This window comes from Sylvia atricapilla, chromosome 4, assembly GCF_009819655.1.
Source record: "Sylvia atricapilla isolate bSylAtr1 chromosome 4, bSylAtr1.pri, whole genome shotgun sequence".
Taxonomy (NCBI): domain Eukaryota; kingdom Metazoa; phylum Chordata; class Aves; order Passeriformes; family Sylviidae; genus Sylvia; species Sylvia atricapilla.
Genome location: NC_089143.1, coordinates 32,585,009 through 32,610,793, shown reverse-complemented (window position 1 = coordinate 32,610,793; position 25,785 = coordinate 32,585,009). Strand labels below are relative to the sequence as shown.

The following is a 25,785-nucleotide window of genomic DNA, read 5'->3' as shown; positions in this document are numbered from 1 at the left end:
CATGTCCCCTCCATGATTCCCATGTCCCCCCTGTTATTCCCCGTGTCCCACCCACAGGCAGGAGGAGCCTTGCAGAAGCAATCCTTGGCACAGCCCATCCCATCCCATCCCTGTCTCCCCTGTGTCCCCTCCCTCACCTGGGCCCGTCTCCGGGGGTTGGAATTTGGGATTTTCCCCTTCCCGGGCTGGGATTTGGGATTTGCCTTCTCCGCCATCTCTGTGATCCTGAGCCTCAGAGGGGTGGGGGGATCCTCTGAGGGGTCCCGAGGGAGGGACGTTCCTGGCGGTGTCCCCAGGGCCACAACGGGCTCTGGGCATGGCACAGCCCCCATGTCACAAAGGGCCTGGCACACCCCGACAACCACAGGACTGTCTGATCCAGCTGGAACTGGCTGGAATTGGTTGGAATTAATTGGAAATGGTTGGAACTGGCTCAGGGGCAGCCCCAGCAAATCTGGGAATTCCAGCCCAGCCCCTCCCCATCCTCCCAGCCAGCAACTGCTGCCCAAGATCCCAGCCCAATGTCCCCTTTCCCAGTGGGAAGCCATTCCCTGTGTCCTGTCCCTCCAGGCCTTGTCCCCAGCCCCTCTCCAGCTCTCCTGGAGCCCCTTCAGGGACTCTGAGCATTCCCTGGATTTTTCCCTTCTCCAGGGGAACATTCCCAGCTCTCCCAGCCTGGCTCCAGAGCAGAGGGGCTCCAGCCCTGCAGCAGCTCCGGGGCCTCCTCTGGACTCTCTCCAGCAGCTCCACGTCCTTGTGCTGTTGGCCCCAGGGCTGGGGCAGCTCTGCAGGTGGGGAATCACCTCAGGGGCCACAGGGACACAGTTCCCACCTTTCCTTTGGAATCTGGGCTGGGCCATTCCAGCCTCATCCACAACATCCCAAATCCTCCTCCCAGGGCTGCTCTCTGTCCCTTCCTTCCCCATCCAGCCTGGATGTGTTCTGGGATTTTTCCCTGACCCCAGTTCCAGACCTTTCACTTGGCTTTTTGACCTTCCTGAGGTTCCCGCTGTCCCACCTCTCCGGGTCTGTCTGTTTGCCTCATCCTTTCCAGAGTCCTCTGATCCCGTGGCCATTCCCCTCCCAACATCCAACATCTTTCCTCTCCTCAGAGCGTGACCTGTGTGACTCTGTGTGACCAGAGTCTTCAGCATCCCTTTGTCTGGAAATTTCTGTTTGGGTCAGTTTTTTATGGATTATTGCCTCAAAAAGGGGCTCAACCCAAGCTGGGAAAGGGCTATTGGGACACAGCTTCTCTCCCAGTGCAGAGGGTGCAGCTCGTGCTGGATGTGCTCAGAAAATTAGGTATATTTATGAGTTTATCCTGGTTTTATTTATTTCTTATTTCTCCCTGTTCTGCCAGGAGAGAAGACAGTAATGAAGATGCAAATGGGCTTTTTCCAACCCAAACTTTTCCCGGTGGAGCTGTGGGAGTGAGCTGAGGCTCCTGGCTGAGATAGGGATCCAGGGAGAGGGAAAACAAAGGGCTTTGACCTCACATCATCTCCTGGGAACTTCCCGTTTCAGGATCTTTTGGGCTCTCTGGGAGCCTAAACCCCAGAGCACTGAGGAAAAAGGGTGGGATTTGGTTCAGATTGCGTTCTCTTCTCTGATTTTCCTTCCTCCTCCCTCTGGACCTGCGCTTTATCCTCCTCAAGGACTCATTCTATTTTTCCCCTAATTGGGGGTTATTCTTTCCCTCCTCATGGATGGGAGCCCTGAGGAGAGCTGATCGCTCTGGGGTTGGATCCTTCCTCACCTCTGGGTTCTTAATCTTTTCCTCTGTTAGAGCCGGGATTAAATGCCCAAGAGATGGATTTTCGTGTTCAGGCTCAGATGTTTAATAATTCTTATCTGTGTTCCAGTCTCACAAGCTGTGAGTTCTGGCTAACAAGGTAGAAAATGGCTCTGTCTCTATCTCCTTCCTATTATGTCCAATTATGACACCTAAATTATTTTTACTTTTAACCCAATTAGCAACCACCCGTGGCCCACAACGTGGATTTTTCTACCCAGTTACAAAATCTCACCCAGACCTATGGAGAAGAAGGTGCAAAAGAAAGACTCAGCCAATGACCTAAAACCTCTATCTTGCTTTATATGTATTACTATATTACTAAAACTTTTAAATTAAAAGTTTTCCACCCTGTGATATCACACACGTGTATTCAAACCACACACCCATAATTCTAGTTCTGTTATATAATTTTGGAAGCCTTTTCCACAGCCTCAGGTCAAATGCAGTGTTTGCTTGGGGGTCAGTGCCTGTCAGGACAGAAAATATAAAATTCTCAGTGCCCCGGGTTCCAGCACTTGCCAGGCTTGTGAGTGATTCCCAGTGCTACCTTCCTTCCTTCCTTCCTTCCTTCCTTCCTTCCTTCCTTCCTTCCTTCCTTCCTTCCTTCCTTCCTTCCTTCCTTCCTTCCTTCCTTCCTTCTTTCCTTCCTTCCTTCCTTCCTTCCTTCCTTCCTTCCTTCCTTCCTTCCTTCCTTCCTTCCTTCCTTCCTTCCTTCCTTCCTTCCTTCCTTCCTTCCTTCCTTCCTTCCTTCCTTCCTTCCTTCCTTCCTTCCTTCCTTCCTTCCCTCCTTCCCTCCTTCCCTCCTTCCCTCCTTCCCTCCTTCCCTCCTTCCCTCCTTCCCTCCTTCCCTCCTTCCCTCCTTCCCTCCTTCCCTCCTTCCCTTTCCTCCTTCCCGGAGCTTTCCCCCCACAGCACGGACCTCCAGGGGTTTTCTGCACGGTGGCCTCGCATGGAGAACCCTGTGGGGCTCGTCCTGAATCTGTTTGTTTCCCTGTCAGCTCGTTCCTGATGAAGTTTTAATGGATTTTAAATTTATCATGAAACAGGCACGGGGTGGGCAGCCGGCTCCGCTCATTTTTTCTTTCACACTGGGAAGTGTCGGGGTGGGATTTCCCTTGGGGAGAGGTGGAGGAGAAAAAGCACATCCAAGTGTGTTAAGTCTTGCAGAGACCACCTGGGATGGGAGGAGACCAAAAAACCCAACCTGAAAACGTTTGGTGAGAGGATAAGGAGGAAATCTCAGTGGACGTCATCACTTTGTGACTCCTCCACAAAGCCTGGCTCGGGCAGGGGAGGGAGAGGCTGGAGTGGGAAGGGCTCCGTGGAGTTTTCCAGATGAAAAACACACAGCTACTTGTTCAGCCCGTGGAGTTTAGGTCAGCTGGAGTTATGGGAAACAGATGATGGCCGGTGCCAGGCCGGCTCTGACAGATCCCCCATTGTTGAGCGCCGGGATCCTCCGAAGCCGTGCTGGGCTCAGCCAGGCCCAGCCTCACCCCGGGGCTGCAGGAGGGGCTGGAACTCCAGAACCAAGGATTTGGCTCCCCGAGAGGGATTGCACTGAGGGGAAAGGCTGGGTGAAAAATACGGGAGGTTTCTGATCTAGGGATTTGGTCCAGGCTGCCGGGAATGCTCGAGGGGATGTTCCCTGTTAACAACTTGGTGAGGTGAAGAGGTTTTTGAGGGGTGCAGGAGTCATGGATGTGATGTGGAAAAATCCTCTTTGTGGCTGGAGAAGGGCTCTGGATCTCCTTGGAGCATCAGGAGTGGCAGGAGAAGGCTCTGGGAGCTCTGGGTCTGGAGCAGTGGCAGGAGCTGTTCCATTCAGGAATGGCTGGATCTCTTCCTGATCCTGCTCACACTAAACTCTGGACACATCCACTGTTGCTCCATGGATTTTGTCAACTGGAAACAAAATCCAAGCGATGGAGAATCAGGAAAAGGAGCAGATCTTTGGTTGGTCCCTGGTGTCACTGCCCTGCCAGGGACCTTCTGCTGGCTGCTGCACCTCATGGATAACCTGAGGGGATAATCTGAATTTTGGGAGAAGCTTTGTTCCTGTGCTTTTCCAACCCTCTGGAGCAGCAGTGGCTGGGAAAATCAGCGCTGTCATCCCAGAGAGGTTTAATGTCCCTTTGGCCTGGCCCGGCCCAGCTCTTCCCAAGCTTTTTCTCCCTCCAGCTGTTCACAAGGGAAAGTTGGAACTTCCCAAAAGGCCCAAAATCTTGTGGAGGATTGTCCATTCCTGCTGGATGAACAAACTTCTTTTGATTCCGGAGAACTGGAGTGATAGATCCAAACTCAAGGTTTTAAAGGCATGGTCACATGTCCAGTGCTGATCCAAGGGATGAAGGGATGGGAATTCCAGCTTGGATTGGGGCAGCACTCCTGGTTTGGGCTGATTTGAGGAAAAACTCTTCTGGCTGAGCAGAAGAAGAAAATAAATGATCCAGACTGATCCCCTGCACTGCCTGCATTCAATGAACTGAGCAGCACCGAGGACATGGAATTTCCCTCCTCACATTCCAGGGAAAAAAACATCTCTGTTCACACTGGAACTTTTGAAATGGGATTGAAGTGGAATTCCCATCTTGGGTTGCCCAGGAGATCGGCTGTGGCCACTTGTGTGTTGTGTTAGGAGTTCCCTCAGCCTGAAAATCCCTGAAATTCCCTGAGTTTGGAGGTTTGTGCCTCCATACAGACACTTCCTTGACAGAGCTTGGTCTGGATTAGGACAGACTAGATCAGAAAACAGAGAATGGTGTCAGAAAACAGGGAATGATGTCAGTCTGTGCTCCCAGGGAACAGGGACAGGATGAGGGGAGCAGCCTCAGGCTGTGCCAGAGGAGGTTTAGTTTGGAAATTGGGAAGAATTTCCTCATGGAAAGGGTGGTCAGACCTTGGAACTGCCCTGGCAGGGGTGGAGTTCCCATTCCTGGAGGGATTTAAAATCTACATGGATGTGGCACTTGGGGACATGGGGCAGTGGTGGCCTTGGCAGTGCTGGGGATGGTTTGGCTTGATGTTCTCAGGAGATTTTTCCAACCTTAGTCATTCCGTGATTCCAGAAGGGGCTGGAATTTGATCCTGGTGGGCTCTGGGCGGTGGAATCTCCTGTCCCAGGGTGTTCCTTGTGCCCTGAGGATGAGGAACATTCCCATCTGCTCCACCAGCAGGGCTCTGCTGTGTCCAGGACTTCTACATTTCCTTGAACAGCTTCTCTCCTTGTTCCTTCTCAACAAACTCAGGATCCTGGAGCTCCTGGATCTGCTGTGTCTCCTCCCAGTTCTGCTTTCAAAGATGGAAAACTCTTCAAAAAACTCATCTCTGGCTTTTCCATCGGTTAAATTCTCAGCAGGGAAAGAAACTTGGAAGGGACAACAGCTGTTCTTTCTCTCTCTGCAGAGCTCCCTGGAATCTGTGGGGCTCTGGAAAAAGAGGAAGTGGGAAAAGAACTAGGAAAAAGATCTTGGAACCAGGAAAAAGGGAAATGGGAAAAGTTCTTGGAACCAGTTCTGCTGGGTATGATGTCACTTGAAAATTTACGGAATTTTTGGAATTTTATGGAAGGTAGGAGTGGGTGGGAGCATCTCTTGTGTTTCAGGCATGGAGATCCTGATGTCCTCTCTGTCTTCATCCATGGAATTCCTGCTGGGCTGGAGGATGGAGCATCCATTCTCCATCCCACCCTTCCCCTCTGCTGGTGCTTGGGAAGGTATCAGGATCTGGATGGGTGGAATTCCTTCCAGAGGGGCATTTTGGGGTCTACCAGGGCCCCACAAAGTCTCTGCTGGCTTGAAAATCCCAATTTTTTTATGGCACAGGGACACCTGGGGCCCAGACAGGGCTGAGCTGCTGATCCCTCTGTGTCCTGCAGATTTCAGTTTTCCATGAGCTCCCTCCAGCTTTGGAGATCAGAGCTCCTGAGCTGGACTTTTTTGGGGTTATCCAGGGTGTGGGGGAGCCCCGGATTTGGGGCTGGTTTGCAGCGTTTTGGGGCTTTGACTCTTCTGAACCACAGTAAGTCACTGGTGCCAGCTCTGTCACTAATGGGATTTTTGTAAGGGAGAATGTGGGATTCTGAGTGTTTCCGTCACCATGGAGCCATGGAATGGTTTGGGATGGAAAGGACTGTAAAGATCATCCAATTCCTTTGGTGGGGACACCTCCCACTGTCCCAGGTGGATGCAGCCTGGCCATAGGCACTGCCAGGGATCCAGGGGCAGCCACAGCTGCTCTGGGCACCCTGTGCCAGGGCCTGCCCACCCTCCCAGGGAACAATTCCTGCCCAGTACCCTATCCAGCCCTGCCCTCTGGCAGTGGGAAGCCATTCCCTGTGTCCTGTCCCTCCAGGCCTTGTCCCCAGCCCCTCTCCAGCTCTCCTGGAGCCCCTTCAGGGACTCTGAGCATTCCCTGGATTTTTCCCTTCTCCAGGGGAACATTCCCAGCTCTCCCAGCCTGGCTCCAGAGCAGAGGGGCTCCAGCCCTGCAGCAGCTCCGGGGCCTCCTCTGGACTCTCTCCAGCAGCTCCACGTCCTTGTGCTGTTGGCCCCAGGGCTGGGGCAGCTCTGCAGGTGGGGAATCACCTCAGGGGCCACAGGGACACAATTCCCAACTTTCCTTTGGGATCAGCCCAGGCCGGGTTGGATCCATTGCTGTGGTTTTTCAGGACTCCCAGCCTGTTCTGCTCCTGCCCCTGTTCTCCTTGAGTTGTTGACAAAGTTCTTGTGGACACCAGGAGTTTACACAGCACAGAAACCTTTTGGATAAACCTATAGAAAAAAAAAAAAAAAAAAAAATCCATCCAAGCCTGTTCTAGCCCCCAACCTGTCCTGTGGCTCGAGGTGTCCTGACTCTGATTTTCTGGGATTTTCTGGGAACAGTGCTGGAAAAGCTGGAATTCCCTGTCCTGGCCATTGCTGGGTTATTTTTCAGCAACACCTGGGCTGGCTGTGCTGTGTGTGCAGGACAAGGCTGCTCATTCCTGTTGGGAAAATCAGGAATTGATGGATTTATGCTGCAGGGGTGTCTTCTGATGGCTCCTGTGCACCCTCTGCTCTGCCTCAGAGGCCTCCTGGCTTTGCCTTCTGGAGAAATCCATTTTCTGCTCTTTATTTTCAGGGAAATGAGGTTAAAACACCTCTTCGCAGAGCAGAGGTTGCTGCTAGTTGTGTCCTGGGAATGTCTGGTTCTCTCTGTTTTATCTGGGTGGGTGAATGGGAACGAGCTGGAATTTGGAAAAAGGTTTTTGACCCAAACTTAGAAATTTAAGGGCGCTTTATCCCCAATTCCTTTTCCCTGCAGTACGAAGGAATAAGAATCCCCATTTATTTATTTTTAGTATTTATTTTCAAGAGTGGAGCAACTCCCGGTTCTGTCCTTGGAGGTTGATGGGAGACATGGGAGCCCTGCCTGGGCCTTGGGAGCAGAACTGGCACCTGCTCTGGAATTTGGAGACAGGAGCTCCCTGACCTTCCCACCAACCTCAACAGGCAATTCTGGCAGTTTGATTTCCTCCAGGCTTTCTTTTTTCCCCTCAAATCCTCAATTCCTTTCTTTTCCATCGTGCCGCCAGTGGCAGTTTTCTGTCACTGGTGGCCTTGTCCTGCAAAAATGAGAAGAACCCCTGATTGTGTCCAAATTTTGGTTTTCTTCTCCTGGTCTCTACATTCCAGCTGTTGCTTTCATGGTGATTCCCAGGAAAGACAGAGAAAAACCTGGGTTTTTTCTCTCCCCTGCAGCAGCACTCAGAAGGAATGGGGAGCTGGGGAGCACCAGGATCAGGATCTCTCTGAATTCCTTGGATTTAAGTGGGGAGAGTGGATTCTTCCCCTCCATATCACACAGGCTGTAAAAATGTCCCATTTCACAGCAAATCGGGGTTTCCTGCGTTTGGGGAAAACACCTGGAGAAGGGGCTGAAATGGGAAGAATCCTGGAATGGTATGGGTTGGAAGGGATCTCATCTCCAGCCTCCTCACCCCTCGGATCCATCCGAGCCCTTTGCATTCCTGGGATGCTCATTTGAGGTGGAAACTCCTCCTTTGCCTTCCCGAGCCAGGGTCAGAGGTTGTGCAAACCGGCCATCAATTAACGCTTAATTAGAAGGAAGGGGGGCTCTGGTAGGAGCCTGAAGCCCTTTGGGAAGGTGTTCCATGGATTAATCCATGCATTCCCAAAGCCAGGCTCATTAATCTGTCCTGTTTTCCCTCTGACAACGCTGCTCCTGTAGATTTGTGGGGGGCCGTGGGGGCAGCAGATGGGATGGGATGGGATCCATGGGATGGGATGTGATCCATGGGATGGGATTGGACGGGATTGGGACATATGGCATGGGATGAGATCCATGGGTTGGGATGGGATTGGGACAGATGGCATGGGACAGATGAGATGGGATGGGATGGACAGGACAGGATGGGACAGGATGGGATGAGACGGGACAGAGGGGACAGGACAGGACAGGATGGGATTGGGACAGGACGGGACAGACAGGGTGGGACAGATGGGACAGGACGGGATGGGACAGAAGGGACAGGACAGGACAGGGACAGGAAGGGCCTTTCCAGGTCACTGCAGGGCCACGCTCCTTGGCCACACCAACACAAACACGGGTGGCCGTGGCCAAGCAGCTGAGCCCTCAGTGTGGGGGGCCCTGTCCCAGTGTGAGGCGATCCCGAAACTCCAGGATACCCCAAACCCCCATCACGCCTTGCCTCATCCCTACCCCTCTCTCCCAATTTCCTCCCCCTAACCCCATTCCATGGATGTGCTGCCGGGCTCGAACATTAGAGGGCATCTCCTCCTCACGCTTTTGTTTGGTGGGTTTTTTTTTTGTTTGTTTTTTGTTTTTTGGTGTGTTTTGTTTTACTGCACTGGGGCCTGTCCTTAAAAAGCCAGGAGAGCCTTTTCCCTGCTGTGCAGAGCAGCCAGATGGGAAGTGCAATATCCCGCTGCCCCTCATTACCGGGCCCTCGGAACAGCTCCCCCCGTCCCACATGTGACCATATTAAAGTGGCCTTTGCAGCGTTTCCCTCCATATAAAACTGTCTTCACTCCTGCGGCCCAGCAGTTAAAAGGGAACTCCAGCTGCAGGCAAGGAGGCTGAAATTAAAGGCTTTGCCCTGGTCTAAATGGAAAATGGATATTGCTTCCCATATCCAGGGCTGGGAACAATGGGGCCGGGGTAATGGGCTTGGCTTTGCCGGGAGGAAGGAGCAGACAGGAGGGGTTGGGTGTCTGCCTCCGAGGAAGGGGGAAAAGGGGGAATCTCACCTTTTTGCCTCGTGGTTAACTCTTCCATGGCCGGGAGGGAGCGGGAGAAGCTGAGCCAGGAGTTTGGGATTTGCAGCAGAGGTGAGGCAAAGCCTCCAGCATCTTCCCCTGGAGAGAACGAGGTTTGAAAGGATTCCCTCTGGAGGGAATGGGGTTTAAAGGATTCTGTCTGGAGAGAATGGGGTTTGAAAGGATTGCCCCTGGAGAGAATTGGATTTGAAAGGATTCCCCCTGGAGAGAATGGGGTTTGAAACAATTCCCTGATCTATTGATGTCCATTTGTTCCCTGTGTTCCTTGTCCGTGTGTTCCCTGCTGTCCCAAGCAGGCCTGGCTGAGCTCAGTGGATCTGGAGAGGTTGTTGAATCTGTTGGACTCAGATTCCAAACTGGTTTTTTCTTCTCTCTTGCTTTTTCTTTGTAAATTTTCACTGCTGTCAAAGTTTGCTTTAAAATGGACTTGGCCAAACCGAGGATGGCAGAGGGGGAAGGGAGAGTTGGATCTTCCATGGATTCTTCCAGGTGGGGTTCCTGAGTTCTTGATTTGGGATTTCATGGAATCATGGAATGATTTGGCTTGAAAGGGACATTAAATCCCATCCAGTGCCACCCCCTGCCATGGGGATGACCTTCCACCAACCCAAGCTGCTCCAAGCCCTGTCCAACCTGGCCTTGGACACTCCTGGGATGGGCAGCCACAACCTCTGCTGACCTCTGGGGACTCCTTTCCTTTGGGATCACCTTTACTTGTCTCCTCTTCACCAGTTCCCAATGAATTTATTTTTAAGTGTGTGACTTTGAGCCCATTAAATCAGGAGGGAGCCCCGCAAAATCACAAATCCCTGTGAAACTTGGGATTTAATGCTCCGAAAAGGAATGAGGGGTGCTCATTTTTGCAGGACACAGGTGGAGGTGAGGACTTGGGTGGAGAGATCCCAAACCCTGCCTGGCTGGGAGGAGAAGCCTCTTCCAGCCACTCTGTCTTCCCCCCACGCAATCGCTGCTCCACTTCATCTCCCTGTTTTCGGTGTTTTCGGTATCGAGGGGGTGTTTACAGTCAACAAACAGGAGCCTCCTTTTTTGATCCCCTGAGCTTTCCCTGCCCAGCACCTGCCAGTGCCTCCATGTGCTCCTTGAGATTTCTTGGGAATATTTACGGTTTTTTTCTCCCCAGCTCAGTCGGGACTCTTTGTGCCTTCATTAGCGGCTACTGGGCTTCTCTTATCTGCTCACATCTCCGGGGCATGTCGGCATGATTTTCTGAGCTGCTTTTCTTGGCAGCTCCTTTCTGCCTGGTGGGGAAGCTCCTGGTGTTTGGTGAAATGCTGCGGACCACCCGCTTCCCCCCGCCCCCCCCCCCCAAAAGGACAAAAAAAAACCCCTTGCCTGCTTTTACCCCAGTTTTGGGGTAAAAAATGGTGTTTTAAAGCTTCTGTACTGCTTTTGGTAAGATCTGTCCCATCCAAGCTGCTGCTCTGAGCTATTGAGCAACTGGGGTGTTTTTTGGAATTTGGTGGGGTTTTTTTTTTTTTCCCTTGGGGTATTTCCATGGAATTTCAGGGTTATGAGAGGGGAGTAGAGGTGAGATCCAGGTTGGACTGGGTGGGTTTTAGCATGAATGTGGCATTTGGCACTTGCAGACAAATCTAAATGAAGCCCTGAGGTCAGGCAGGTGAGGGTGACACTGCCCAGGGCTCTGCTCATGATGTGAGGGGAAGGAAATCCTGTTTTTTGTTGGAACGAGACTGAAATCGCCTAAACTGTGACTAAAACCCCCCAGAAATGGGATTTTGGCTCCAAATCTGGCCTTTCCTCCTCCCAGAATGGGGGAGAGGTGGTCAGGACACTTGGAGCCCAGGCTGGTAGACAAGTGAGGTGGAGGATACTCGGAGCTTTGTGCAGCCTGGACGGGAAGGGATGGGGCCACTTGGGTGGGAAGGGACCTCAGGAGGGCTCCAATCCAACCTCCTGCCTGGAGCTGGGACAGCAGACCTGGTTTCTCAGGGATTTGTCCAGCCTGGCCTAGAAGGGTTCCAGGGATGGAGATCCAAATCCAACTTTGTGAATTCTTTCTGGTTCCAAGGATGGAGATCTGGATCCAGCTTTGGGAATTCTTTCTGCTGCTCCATGGAATCACGGGATGTTTTGAGTTGGAAGGGGCTCACAAGGATCCAGCTCCGGAGGGAACGATCTAGGGATCAAACCCACACCCTGCTCCAACCAGTCTCAGGGATTTTTATTGTTCTCCTTGTGGAAAACCTTCCTGTCTATACAAATTTCCCATCTTTATCTGCAGAGGAACTCCCAAACCAGTGGTCCCCTGTTTGTGAGGGTTTCAGGGCTTCTCCCTTTCCATGAGGGACATTTGGAATTTGTCCTTTTGGATGTCACTGTGTTGGGCTGTTCCTCCAGCCTGCCCCAGACCTCTCCAGGTGTTGGTCCTGCCTTGAGTCTGTCAAGTTCTCACTGGATTTGGGGACATCTGCAAAGTGGAGAGACCTTGTCCAGTGCTCCTGCGGGTCTTTGGTGAAGACATGGAGGGAGCAGGTCCCAAAATTCCTGTTATTCCCAATCCCACTTGTCGTGGGCCCCTAGGAAAGCTTCACTGGTTGTCCCAGGCCAGGTGTGACATCCTGGGACAGTGGGAGGTGTCCCTGCCATGGCACTGGGTGGGCTCTGAGCTCCTTCCAACCCAAACCATTCCATGATTCCGTGATTTTAGTGGTGTTGCACCGATGAATCCAAGTGGGTGCTGGGTTTAGGATTATTAAAGCCAGATTCATCTCTGATTATTTGAACCAGAGCTGCAGTGATGGGGCTGAGCTGCTCCATGGGTGGGGGCTACCAAAACCTTCTCCAGTGGTTGTAAAATTGGGCATTTTCCGTGGATTCTGTAGATCTATTTCCCTAGTGTCAACAGATCCACAACGAACTGGCACAACCTGGGTTTTCCAAGGAGGAATCTTCCCAGCAGATTTTATTGCACATCCCCTTCCTTGCTGTCGTTGTGATGGGATTTTAATTGCAGAGCTCAGAGGATTCTCTGATTTTTGGGGAATGATGAATGATGTCCCAGATGGGAAGGGTTTGGGATGGCTCAGGCAATAATACCCCACGGGAATCGTGGGTTATGGATACCCTCTGTTATCCAGGGAAGTGCACAAGGTGCATTCCTTCTGCTGGCTGTGGAGAAATTGTGCTCCAAACCATTGTCACCTCATTTTCCCCAGGCATTTTCATTATTCCTGGAGAATAAAACCATCAGAGAGCACATTTTTTTCCTGGTGCCATCCCAGCTCCCTTGGCTCTCAGCTCCGCGCTGCTCCCGAATCCCGAAACTTTTTTTTTTGGGTTTGTTCAGCTGCTGTTTTCGCTTTCTTGTGATTATCCTCTGTTTTCCCTTCTGTGGTGTTCATCCCCGCTGGTAATTATCCCCCTCTCCCTGCCAACTCTGTGAACTCCGGGGCTAATTTGGGCAGGAGAGTTCTGCCCGGTAATTTTACAAATATGAGGCGTTATTGAGGGTTTTTCCTGGACCGGTGATTACAAGGAATGGGTACTTTGGGAGAGCAGCTTTGGATTCCTCTGCTCCCTCACACAGGGGGTTGAGAGCTGGGTGAAACCGGAATTAAAAGTGGAATGGAAAAAGGAGCAGCTCCTCTGCTGGATTCCGTGGAATGGCTGAGGTTGGAAAAGCCCTCCAGGACTGAATCCAGCTGTGTTCCCAGGCCACCACTGACCATTGTCCCCAAGTGCCACATCCACAGGGATGGGGATTCCAAACCTCCCTTGGAATGAAGTTGGAATTCCTTCCTTTTCCATGCGGGAATTTTCCCAAATAGCCAACCTGCACTTTCCCAAGAGGAAAGTTTCCTCTTGTTCTCTCCCTCGAGCTGTGAGAGAAGAGCTGCCCTAAAACACAAATCCCACCTGAAATTTCAGCTGGCTAGCCCAGAAAATTCAGGATCCCGTGGTTGGCTTTGGAATATTCTTGGTCTGGTTGATGTGTTTGTTTGGATTTTTTTCTTCTTTTTTTCTTTTTTTGGGGTGTTTTTTTTGGGTTTTTTATCCAGAAGAAACCAGAATTCAGGCATGAAATTCAGAGCAGTAATGGATTATCTGGAGACCTGAGAAGCTGAATAACCCTGAACAGATCAAATGTGGGAAACTGGGTGGTCTGAGCTCGAACTGCCACGAAGAGGAAGAAATATTTCCCATTTTGAGGAGAATGTAATGTGGGAGCAACGGGAATATCTGGGGAGATGAGGGAGGAATGCACTTTGGAGGAAGGGATGGAACTGGGAGGATGAAAAATGGGAGCAGGGTCACCAGAGGGGTTGTGGGGAGGGCGAGTTTTTTGTTGGAGGAACCTCTGGATGAGAGAGTTCCTGATTCCTGGGGCAGCCAAAAAGGGCTCAGGACAGAGAACAAACCAGGGAGCAGAGCCATGAGGGGATGGGTTTGGTCACGCTGGCAGGTCCCTGGGCCATAAATTTTCGGGAAACTGCTAAAATGTGAATAGATTCACATTCAGATTCTCTGAATTATTTTTTAGTAATGGTTTCAAAAGCCTTTGCTGCTCCTTCCCTTCTGCTGCAGTTCACTTTATTGGGCTGGAATGGGGAGGTGGCATCCAAAAAAATTCCAAAGGCTGAGGAGAATCCAGCCAAGGATGGGAGTCAGGTTGTTGTGGGACATCTTCAGTCCAGCTCCAATCACTTCTGCTTCTCCTGCCTGTGGAAAACACATTTTCCTTCTGGAAGTGATTCCTAAGTAATTTTAACTGTGAGAGATGGTGGTGAAGCTGGTCCAGGTGCTTCACTTCCCTCAAAGCCATCAGTAAAACAGGGATGGGGATGAGGCCTGGGGTTTGTCCCTGTGGGGAAGGAGCTCAGTGGGGTTGGGAATTTTGGTTCCTGTGCTTCCCTGACGCCCAGGAGCTGGGGAGCTCCTCCAGCCTGTGGTGCTCCTGAGGAGCTGATGGGGATAATTCCCTGTAGGAATAGTGGGGAGCTGCTGGAGAGAGTCCAGAGGAGGCCCCGGAGCTGCTGCAGGGCTGGAGCTCCTCTGCTCTGGAGCCAGGCTGGGAGAGCTGGGAATCTTCCCCTGGAGAAGGGAAAAATCCAGGGAATGCTCAGAGTCCCTGAAGAGGCTCCAGGAGAGCTGGAGAGGGGCTGGGGACAAGGCCTGGAGGGACAGGACACAGGGAATGGCTTCCCACTGGGAAAGGGGACATTGGGCTGGGATCTTGGGCAGCAATTGCTGGCTGGGAGGGTGGGTTGGGGCTGGGCTGGAATTCCCAGATTTGCTGGGGCTGCCCCTGGATCCCTGGGAATGTCCAAGGCCAGGTTGGATCCACCTGGGACAGTGGGAGGTGTCTCTGCCATGGCAGGGGTGGAATGAGATGATCTCTCAGGTCCTTTCCCACCCAAACCAGTCTGGAATTCTGTGGGGTGGGGTAGAACACAGCCATGGTGGGACACTGGAAGTGCAGCCAGGTGTGGGATGGTTCCTTGTCCATTTTCTCCTGAGGAAAAGCCTGGAGGAGGATGAGCAGGCAGGGGCTGGAGATGGAGGATGAGGGGCCTTGGTGCAGTCTCAGCAGAAACCTCCAAAACTTGCTCCAAAAATTAGTCTGAGGCGTCCTGCTCCTGATGAGCTTGGAGACTCCAACAAGTCCTTGAGGCCACCACAAAATACTGAGAAATGGCAGCTTCTGCAAGCTCAGGGATGAATTAATTACTCGTTAATTTCCAGAGGATGCCCCATAATACCAAACGAGGTGTTGGGTGTGAGTGTCCAACCGTGGTGCTGCCGGTGGTGGTGGCTCATGTTCATTTGTCAAAGAAATGGTTAAAAAAAAACACTTTCAGTTTTAAATTGGCCCCAAAATTCAATGATTTAATCAATTCCCTCCAGCTTAGTGAGTGGCTTCACTCCGAGGTGTCAGTGATGCCACCAGGGCTGGGTTGGTGAGGATGGAGATGATCAGGAGGGTTTGTGCTGTTTGTGGAGGTTTGGAGAGTCAAAGACCCACAGAAATCAATAAATCCCTTCAGTTTGGTCCCCTCAGTGGTGGGGAGGGAGTGGGACAGTCCCTTTTCCTTAGTTTTCCTGTGGTGGAAAGCAGATGGGCAACACCAGAATCCTGATTATTGCCAACTTCAAGCCTTGGAGAGGGGCTCAAAGGGAGGTCACTGCTCCTCACCTGGAATTTATCACTCTTTAACTTCAGGCATCACCTGATTTCATCTCTTGGTTTGATAAAACCTGTAATAATCCTCCTTATTCTGTGTTTCACCTGTAAATCCCTGATTTCTGCCTTCCCTTTCCTGAGGGAGACAGTTTTTTGGGAGTGTTGGGAAGACCTGACAGGGAAAAACGTTGGCTCACAGTTTCCATTTCTAAAACCTGTTGAAAAATATAAAATTTCTCATAGATTCAAATTGATCCTGAAGCTGGTCACAGGGGAAGAGCTGGGATTTGTGATACCAGATTTGCCAGCGTTGGCTGGATGTGCCCAGCATGGATCAGGAGCTGTTCATCCTGAGCCCCCCTGAGAGTCAGCCAGGACAAGAAACAGAACAAAATCCATGTTGGAAATCTCCACATTCTTTTGCAGTGCACGTGCACAGTGTCAAGGAGGTTTTGGGGATGGATTTGAGCACCTAAGAAGGTTTTTTGGATGGATTTGAGGTCCTTAGAAGGTTTTGGGGCTGGGTTTTAGGACCTAAGAAGGTTTTGGGGATGGATTTGAGTAGCTAAGATGGATTTGGGGATGGATTTTAGATCCTTAGACACTTTTGGGGATGGATTTTAGGACCTTAGACAGTTTTGGGGATGGATTTAACATTCTTAGAAGGTTTTGGGGATGGATTTGAGCACCTAGGAAGGGTTTTTTTATGGATTTTAGCACCTAGAAAGGCTTTTTTGGATGGATTTTGGCACCATTTGACAAGGGCAGAATTAGGTGGGAGAGCTCTGGGCACATCCCCGGGCTGATTCCTGCCCAAGCCTGGAGCTGCACTCGGAAAAAACCAGGAGCAATTCAGGCAATGGCTCCTCACAAGCCCTCGGCAGCTGAGGGCATCCCGAGGCAGCCTGGTTGTATAATGCCACAACAGCTGGAGAATCATTAAATTACCATCAGGTTTTTGCTTTTAATTAATTCATTTTCTGGCGAGGAGCAGGTTGACAGCTGGTGCCTCGCTCAGGTGATATTTGTTGTTGCATGTTGTTTGTTTTGTGAATTCTAAATGAGGCGCGGAGTTGTGTTGGTTTTTTTTTTTTTTTTTTTCCTCTCTCTCTTTCTCCCTTGGCTCCCAACAGTTCAAAGCAAGCCGTTGTCCCTTCCCTGAGATGTTTGTGATCCAATTTCAGACAGAAAACAGGGCGGGTGTGGAGGAGGGAGGAACAGGCAGGGATGAAACATCCAGGGTTGGATGACCCCGGGGGCCGGGGTTGGAGCCCTGCAGCAGATCCTCGGATCCTGAGGAGCTCCAAGATTGGGATGCTGAGGTGGGAGCCTGGTTTGGTGCAAAAAGCCGCCCCAGAGGGGCTGTTCAGGGCCCAGCCCTGGGCTGATGCCCGTGGAAAGGGAGAAGGTGTTGGGATGGAAATCCTCTGGATGCTCAGAGCCTCAGCCAAGTTGGGAAAAATGAGCTCCAGAGTTTTTCTCCCAATTCTAAGGAGTGGTCAGGTGCTGTACTCCACACAAACATTCTTCCCTGTACTTAGAACGTTCTGGAATTCCCAGAATCCCAGGAGGGGTTGGTTGGAGGGACCTTTAAAGCCCATCCATGTGTTGGGAGTCTTCAGCTATCCTAGGGTGCTCCTTTAATTCCCTGCCCTTTAATTCTGCCTGTTTGTATCTTTGGTGTCTTTGTCTTGTGTCTTTTGGCCCCTCTTTCTCTTTGCTGACAACATCATTGGTTGTTTTGTGGATCAAAAAATCCAACATTTGTCCAAATTATGTCCCAGAAAGCAGCTAAATATCCTAAATCCCTGTGTATCCCAAATCTGCTGGGAGCTGGGCATGGAACATTCCCATGTCTGAGCAGTTGAGGCTGGACTCAGCGTTTTCAGATCAGCTCTGTTCTCTGATACCTGAAGGAAATTTTGGAGGAAGTTCCACGTTTGTGCTGGAGGAACACAAGGTTGGACATAAAATGGAATGTCCACCAGCTCTGGGGTGGCAGCAGGGGCAGGGCAGTGTCCTTGTCCCCTGTGCTGGCACTGCTGGGGCACCTCCAGTGCTGGGGCAGCTCTGGAGAGCCCTGGAGGGGCTGGAGTGTGTCCAGGGAAGGGAAGGGAGCTGGGAGAGGGCTGGAGAATTCCTGAGGGAGCTGGGAAGGGGCTGAGTCTGGAGCAAAGGAGGCTCAGGGGGGACCCTGTGGCTCTGCCCAAGTCCCTGAAAATTTGGAGCCAGGCGAGAGTTGGGATCTGATCCCAGGGAAAAACGGGATAAGAGGGAACATCCTCAGGTTGTCCCAGGGGAGGCTCAGGGTGGACACCAGCAGGAATTTCCTCATGGAAAGTGTGCTCAGGCCTTGGAAGTGCCCAGGGAGGTTTGGAATCCCCATCTCTAGAGGGATTTAAAGCCTTGTGCATGTGGCACTTTGGGGACAGGGGACACTGGTGGTGCTGGGCCTCTCTGATCTCCGAGGGCTTTTCCAACCTCAGCGATTCCATGATTTATATCCCAAGCGACCTCTTCCTGCACATCCTGACCACCGGAATGACCCTTTCCTGTTTTCCAGGGAGCCCGGGAGACCTTTGAGAGCTACTACAGGAAGCAGAGGAGAAAACAAGCGCGGCTGGTGCTGCAGCCTCCCTCCAACATGGTCAGTCTGTCCTGCCCTGCCCTTCCCACCCTGGAATGTCATCCCTGGGCTCTCCTGCTGCCCTGAAAATCCCTAAAAAAAAATCTCCTTTTTTGCCTCTCAGCCACCTGGGTTTTTAACCTCTGCTCCCTCTCTCTTTGTTGCAGCACGAAACTTTAGATGGCTACAGGAAGTATTTCAATCAAATTGTAGGGTAGGTGTTCCTTTTATACACAGCTCTGCTAAAAATGTGTGTCCTGGGGCTGCTGAGGAGCCCCCCAAAAAAAACCTGGGAGAGGAGGGAATGTTGATATTTTTGGGGGTCTTCGAAGCCAAAACAGGACCAACAAAAAAAAAGGTGGTTTGTGCTTTTTTTTGAAGAATTTTGTCCACTTTGCTGTGTCACTGGGGAGAGCGGGGAGGGACTTGCCAAGCCCTTGTAGCAGTCTGTGAATTTCAGATAATTTCTGTGAATTTCAGGGAATTTCTAGGAATTTCTGGGAATTTGAGGATAAATGATCCCTGTGGATTATGTGCATCTTCTTGCCCCGCTAATGACATGCATGGACCCTCTGCCTTAATGATTCTGGAATATTGAATAATTATTCTTTAATTATTTTTCTGCTGAAGGAGGGGATTCTCTATTCTCCGGAGCTGCTTTTTTGTCACTCTCAAATTTGGCAAAAATCTTCCAAAACTGAGCTCTGGGAGGAGAATTCCAAAGGCTCCTGATCCATAAAAATAAGATAGAATTTGTTCTTTCTTCAGCTAATAATGAGAATAATTTCAGTACCTAATTCTGACCACCACAAATTCCACGTGTGCTGCTCCCCTTGTGCAGCTCCCTGCTCTTGGGCTGGATTTCCTTGGAAAAAAACACCTGGAAATTTTTGTGCTGCCCTTAAAATGTCCAGTCTCACCCTCATTCCCTGGAAAACTTTTTTTTTTGGAGCAGCAGAGTTGATAACTGGAGATTGGAGTGAATTGATTGTCTGGAAATGTCTGGGAGCACCTGGTGGGAGCTGGGCGGGAGAAAGGATTTTCCCCCGAGTTCAAGCACTTTTCCCTGCAGTTCTAACATTTTTCCCTGTACTTAGAACATTTTTCCCTGCAGATAAAGCAGTTTTCCCTGCAGATTAAGCAGTTTTCCCTGTGGATAAAGCAGTTTTTCCTGCAGATAAAGCATTTCCCCTGCAGTCAGAGCGTTTTCCCCTATTGTGATGGGATTGCTGCTGGCTAGAGCAGAGTTTAATCCGTGGTTCTTGTGGGAATAACGAGGCAGAGAACTGGTGGAGGGGGAATTCTGCCTTTGTGTGTACACACAGAGTTTTAACTCACTCCTCTAACCCAGCGCTGTTAAAAAATCAGGGAATAAAAGCATTTGGAGCTGCCTGGCTTTTACAGATCCCTCAAACTTGAGCGGACCCGGAGCCCTCAAACCTCGCCCGAGGGGCTCGGGGCAGCCCTTTGATCCCTGAAATTGGAAGTTTTGACGGGGTTTTGTGCCCCTTGCAGGTTCTTTGTGGTGGAGGATCACATCCTGCACACCACGCAGGGGCTGGTCAACCGGGCCTATATTGATGAGCTGTGGGAGATGGCCCTGTCCAAAACCATCGCCGCCCTGAGGACTCACTCCGTGAGTAAAAGCCCTGCGGAGCTCAGCTGTTGCTTGACTTGTCCTTGACATGCTGCAATTCTGCCTCTTTTTCCCCCTCCAGGATTCTTTGTTTTCCCCCTTTTTCCACTGAGTGTTTAAAAGAGCAACGCAGACGTGCAGATAATTCTCTTTTTTGAGCCTCTTGGTTGGCTTCATTTCCCTACCAAACTTGATGTTTTGAAGAGCGAAACAGTGGTTTTATGTTTTCATCGTTATTTCATTTATAATTTATGAGGAGCACCAGCAGAGGGAGTTGATTTGAGCAAAAAAAAAAAAAAAAAATCTGGGGGAAAAGCTTTTTTTTTGGCACACTGGAGCATGACCTTGTTTGATACAAGATCAGAGAACCCCAGAGTGACTGGGAGGGACCTTAAGGATCATCTTGATCCCTTAAATTTCATGGCTGAGAAATGGGCTGGAAATGGCCTGGAAGTGGGCTGAGAAATGGGCTGAGAACCCAAATCCAGGGAGAGAGAACCTGAGGAGCACTGTGGGAAGAGGATGAAAATATGGGGAGAGATGGACATGAACACCGGGCTTGGAGCATCCTGGTCCAGTGGAATAAGGTGGAACCAGATGGGTTTGAAGGTCCTTTCCACCCTACACCATTCCATGGCTCTTCTCTGGACCCGGATCTCTCAGGGAGGAAGGACCCCAGAAGTTTCCTGGTGTTCTCCATTCCCATCCAGGTGGTTGGAAAGTTGATTTTTCCCCAAAAAAGGGAAAGAAAAGCATCTTTTTGGCACACTGAAGCATGGCCTTGTTTGATACAGGATCAGAGAATCCCAGAGTGGTTTGGGTTGGAAGGGACCTTAAAGATGACCTTGATCCCTTAAATTTCATGGCTGAAAACTTGGTTGAAAAACCAAATCCAGGGAGAGAGAACCTCAGGAGCACCTTGGGTGAAAATATGGGAAGAGATAGATGAAAACATAGGAATGGAGCATCCTGGTCCAATGGAAGGAGATGGCACTGGATGCTTTGGAAGGTCCTTTCTACTCCATGACTCTTGCCTGGACCTGGATCTCTCTGGGATGAGGCACCCCAGAATTTTCCTGGTGTTCTCCATCCCCATCCAGGTGACTGGAAAGTTCCCTCCTTTCCCCCTAAGCTCCCATTCTACCGGAGGGGATAAACACCAACCCCCCAGCGGGCTGCAAACCTGTGTTTGTTTTTGTTTCAAGTGGGATTTTCTCGGAGCTGGAAGCAGGAGGCTGAGGCAGGCCCAGCCACAGGGGTTTTTTTGGTGTTCCCAGCTTTGTTGCCACGCTGGTTGTTTCAAGTGGTGCCAAAAGGAGCTCACGGAGTGGCTGCCAGGGGAGGCTTTTTCAGCAATCCCAAAACCTTCCCTGATTTCCCAACCTTGTGGCCATTTGCTCTGAGCACTCCCAGTTCAACCAGTGCCCTGCATCCCAAACTGGGATTTCAGGGAGGGTCTCACCTCGCTGAGGCTGTTTCACTTCTTCCAAGGCAGACAAATTTATCCCTGGATTTTCTTCCACGCCGCAGACAGGGACATCTTTAATCACTTGCGATGCTTCAGGGCATTATCTTTCTTCCTGCCTCTCCTTTTTGGACAGAGAGATGGAAAACGTGTGTCTCCCAGTCCTTCCCTCTGATTAATGGAGCCGTTCCTCCTGGAGTTTCCAGCTTTAAATCCCGCTCTCTTTTCCAGCCTGGGATCACTGATGCTATATTTGGGCAGGCTCTGTCTCAAACTTGACATTTTTCAGCCACGGGGAAGGGTGGTTTTTTTTTTTTTTTGGCTGCCCCTGGGAAGCCTTGGGGCGGCTCTGGGGACACTGAGCTGTGTCTTGGGGGTTTGGAGCTGGATAAATCCCAGTGCTGGAGCTGGAATCCGGCATGTTTTTTCCCTCAGCACGGGCTGCCTGAGATGCTTCATTACCGTCAGACACAACACGGTAAATATTAAATGAGAGGCGCTGTCCCCGTCCCGTGGTGACAACGCTGTGGCTGCCATCTCCTCTGGCTCCTGGGCAGTGTCAGACACACCCTGGGTGTATCTGAGGGGCACCCCAAAGCCTCCTCCAGCCCAGGGAACACTGACACCCTTCTCAGGCAGCCCTCCCTGCCGCGTGCAGGAGGATGAAGCCTCTGCTCCCCAGGCCTGGGCAGTTGTTATCTGTGAGATAAGAGCACAGGGCAGGGGTTTGGGGGTTTGTGCTGTGCAGTCAAAGCCGTGTTTTCCTCTCTCCCTCCTCTCCAGTCCTACTGCTCTGACCCCAGCCTGGTGTTGGACCTGAAGAACCTCATTGTGCTCTTTGCTGACACGCTCCAGGTACGTGTTGGAGCCGTGAGAATTCCAGACTTTGGGGCACTGACCCCTCCCCAGCAAACACTGCATTCAACCTGAGGCCGTGGAGAAGGCTTAAATTAAAAATTTAAAATTAAATTTTAAAATCCAAAATTAAATAACAGAACTGGAATTATGAGTGTGTAGTTTGAATTAAACTGTATGATATCACATAGTGGAAAACTTAGACTTTAAAGTTTTACAATATAGTGATATATATATATATATATAAAGCAAAATAGAAGTTTTAGGGCATAGGCTGAGTCCTTCTTTTTCACCTTCTTCTTCGTAAGTGTAGGTGGTATTTTCTAATTAAATGGAAAAATCTGCATTGCAAGCCGCAAGTAGTGAGTTATTAAGTTAAAAATAAAAATAATTTAGGTGTCATTTCTTAATTGGATAGTTTATCCTTAAAAGGCCTTGTGGAGAGAGAGAGAGATACGGGGCCATTTTTAGTTTATTAGCTAGAAGGGCTGTAGAACTCAGAGTTTGTGAGAATGTGACATAGATAGGAATTAATAAACATCTGAGTGCGAACAAGAAATATCATCTTGAGCATTTAATCCTGACTTTGGCCAAAAAAAAAAAAAATGTAATAGTACATGGGGCTTAGGCCTCTCCTCATCCAGCTTGTCCAACCTGAGCTGGGCTGACCAAGCTCCTTGTTTTGGAATTTCTGGGACAGGAAATCCCTGCCTTGGGTCTTGGACAGCTCTGGATGCTTCTCCCTTGCTCAATTTCCCCCCAAAACCCCCACAGCAGCCCCAGGGCTGGTGCTGGAGGAGAATTTGCCCCTGTTCAGTGCAGCAAAACGATCCCCAGCTGCCTGGTGGTGGCTTCATCCCCTCCCCTCCTGCCCTGCAGGGCTACGGCTTCCCCGTGAACCAGCTCTTCGACATGCTGCTGGAGATCCAGGACCAGTACAGCGAGACCCTGCTGAAGAAATGGGCTGGAGTGTTCAGGTGAGGGGAGAAGGGGACACCTGAGACACCTGAGACAACTCTCACGGAGGAGTTTTGGCCCCTCACGTGGAGATTTTTGAGGGGTTAATTATGGAATTCTGGAATGGGTTGGGTGGGAAGGGACCTTAAAGCCCTTCCAGTGCCACCCCTGCCATGGAGCTGCTGGAATAAACCCAGGAGCTGCCGCAGGGCTGGAGCCCCTCTGCTCTGGAGCCAGGTTGGGAGAGCTGGGAATGTTCCCCTGGAGAAGGGAAAAATCCAGGGAATGCTCAGAGTCCCTGAAGGGGCTCCAGGAGATTCCCAGATTTGCTGGGGCTGCCCCTGGGTCCCTGGCAGTGTGCAAGGCCAGGCTGGATCCACCTGGGACGATGGGAGATGTCTCTGCTCATAGATGGAGTGGGAATGAAGGTGCTTTTTAAGGTCCCTTCCTACCCAAACTGTTCTGGGATTCTTGGATTCTGGGAATTTGGGGTCACACCTCAGCCTGTCCCCACCTCCTGGGAATCTCCTGACCCAGCAGGAAAACTTTCCCCTCATAGCTGTCTCCCTGACTCTTCTTTTCCCAGAAATATCCTTGACTCAGATAACTACAGCCCCATCCCAGTGTCAAATGAAGAAGTTTATAAGAAAATCGTTGGACAGTTCCCATTCCAGGATGCTGAACTTGAAAAGGTAAATCTTGGAATGGGGAGGATGGCCTGGCCTGGCTGCTGGGGCAGGAGAACCTCACACCCTTTGTGGGCATGGAAAAGATAAAAAACCCCACACCCAAATCAACCCAAATAAACAATAAAAGAGAAAGGAAAACAATGGGAAGTAACAAATATTCCCCCCATGGGATGCATTTTTCCTGGTGTGGATGATGGAAGTGTGATTTGTGTTCCTCTCATGGTGTCCTGTCACTTCCGTTGGCATTTTATTCCCAGTTTATGGACCCTGGGATTGACCTTTATTTGTTTTAGTCTCTTTTTAGAGAAAAGGAGCCCAAAAAAGTGGTGAATCTTGGCCTCTGCCTGGAAAACCAAAGGGTGTCCCAGTTGTCCCCTAACTCCTAAATCCTGCCTGGCCTTGTGCTCCACACCTGGCAGGCAGCAAAGCAAACCCAGCCCTGGTGATCCCAGTCAAGGGTTCAGATTTCTGTGACCTGCCCCAAAATTCAGTCCTGGGGTTCAGCTGCACCTCCCAGCTTTGTGTGCTGGGGGTAAAAGCTGGAAAAATTTGGTGCTGGAAAATCCCTTTTGCTCCCAGTTTTTGGGGTCGTTGGGCAGCACCTGGGGGAGGTGAGCAGGAAAACACCTCCTGCAGGGTGGGGCAGGAATTCCAGGTGATCCCAAAGAGGGAGTTGGGAGAGGAGGCAATGACGGAATGGCCCCAAACCCCTCTTGCTCCAGGTGCCAGATGCGATTATCTGCTCCCTCCCTTGGCTGAGGTGTTGATAAAATCTGGGATAAATCCCAGAATTCCTTTGCCTGCCCTCCCTTCTGGAATATTCTCCCATGTTTTCTAGCAACCCTTCCCAAAGAAGTTCCCCTTCTCGGAGTTTGTGCCCAAGGTTTACAGTCAGATCAAGGAGTTCATCTACGCCTGCCTCAAGTTCTCTGAGGACCTGCACCTCAGGTGAGAAATGTTGGCAACTGAGAGAGAATTAAATATATTATATAGAGAAAGAAATATGTGAATTAAAATATGGATTCTTCTCCCTTGGGATGGACCCTATCCAGGCTGGAAGTGGCCCTGGAGCAGTGGGATCTTGGCTCGATCTCAGGATGGCTTGGGTTGGAAGGAACTTTGGGCATCATCTCTTTCCAACACACCCCAGGGATGCCTTCCATGATGCTCCAAGCCTGGCCTTGGACACTTCCAGGGAATTCCACATAATCCCAGGACAATCCCAGCTGTGTGAGGTGCGAGGGGCTGTTTCTTCCAAGGGATTTCTTCATCATTACTTTAAACAATAAATGACTATAGGGTGTCTGGGGAAAGGCTGTGATGGCCACTTGTCACCTGCTGGAACATCTCTGATCCCCCCAGGCCTCCTCTCACTTCTCCCCAAGGAATGGGAATTCCGTGGTTACATGGAAGTGCTGCCAGGAAGGCTCTGAGGGTTGGATTTTTGGTCAGGAATGAGTTTCAGAGTTTCAGCTGCTGGTTTCGTGCTTATGTTTTCCTTGTTTCTTCGGGGAGTTTATATACAAATAATGTGATTTTTTTTTAAAAGCCTGCAAAATATTCCATGTGTTTACCCTCCCTGCTCCATCCCGAGGTGCTTTGATGCTCGTTTCCCCCATGTGTACGTGTGTGAGACTGAAAACCAAGGGGCTCTGCCAGGAGCTGCCAGCTGGGGCTTTGCTTTTACTTCAGCAGCTCAGGAGAGGTTTAGAAATGAAGGACAAAGAGTTTGGCTGGAAGGATCTCATCTCCTTTCCCCTTCCCTTCCCCTTCCCTTCCCTTGGCAAAGGAGAGGCTGGATTGGGGTGGAGGAGTTCCACCTCCTTGGGAGCTTCACATCCTGGCCATGACCTGACTCTGGAGCTCCTGGAATAAATCCAGAGGAGGGCCCAGAGTTGCTCCAGGGTTCTAGAACCCCTCTGCTGTGGACCGAGGCTGGGAGAGCTGGGAATGTTCCCCTGGAGAATGGAAAAATCCAGGGAATGCTCAGAGTCCCTGAAGGGGCTCCAGGAGAGCTGGAGAGGGACTGGGGACAAGGTCTGGAGGGACAGGACACAGGGAATGGCTTCTCACTGGGAAAGGGGACATTGGGCTGGGATCTTGGGCAGCAATTGCTGGCTGGGAGGATGGGGTGGGGCTGGGCTGGAATTCCCAGATTGGCTGGGGCTGCCCCTGGATCCCTGGCAGTGGCCAAAGCCAGTTGGACACTGGGGCTTGGATCCACCTGGGGCAGTGGGAGGTGTCCCTAGAGTTGGATCCAAATGGGATTGAAGGTCCTTTCTTACCCAAACCTAT

General features: G+C 50.8%; 1 protein-coding gene across 1 annotated transcript in view; it reads left to right on the top strand.

Annotated features, from left to right (window-relative positions):
* EXOC6B (exocyst complex component 6B) overlaps positions 1 to 25,785 on the top strand; it is a 269,597-nt gene that overhangs the window by 137,156 nt on the left and 106,656 nt on the right. Inside the window, exons 9-15 of the mRNA XM_066317540.1 lie at positions 17,826 to 17,909; positions 18,056 to 18,102; positions 19,404 to 19,524; positions 21,773 to 21,844; positions 22,724 to 22,821; positions 23,388 to 23,493; positions 24,329 to 24,438. Of these exons, the coding sequence (XP_066173637.1) occupies positions 17,826 to 17,909; positions 18,056 to 18,102; positions 19,404 to 19,524; positions 21,773 to 21,844; positions 22,724 to 22,821; positions 23,388 to 23,493; positions 24,329 to 24,438 (638 nt within the window). The remainder of the gene's footprint in view (positions 1 to 17,825; positions 17,910 to 18,055; positions 18,103 to 19,403; positions 19,525 to 21,772; positions 21,845 to 22,723; positions 22,822 to 23,387; positions 23,494 to 24,328; positions 24,439 to 25,785) is intronic.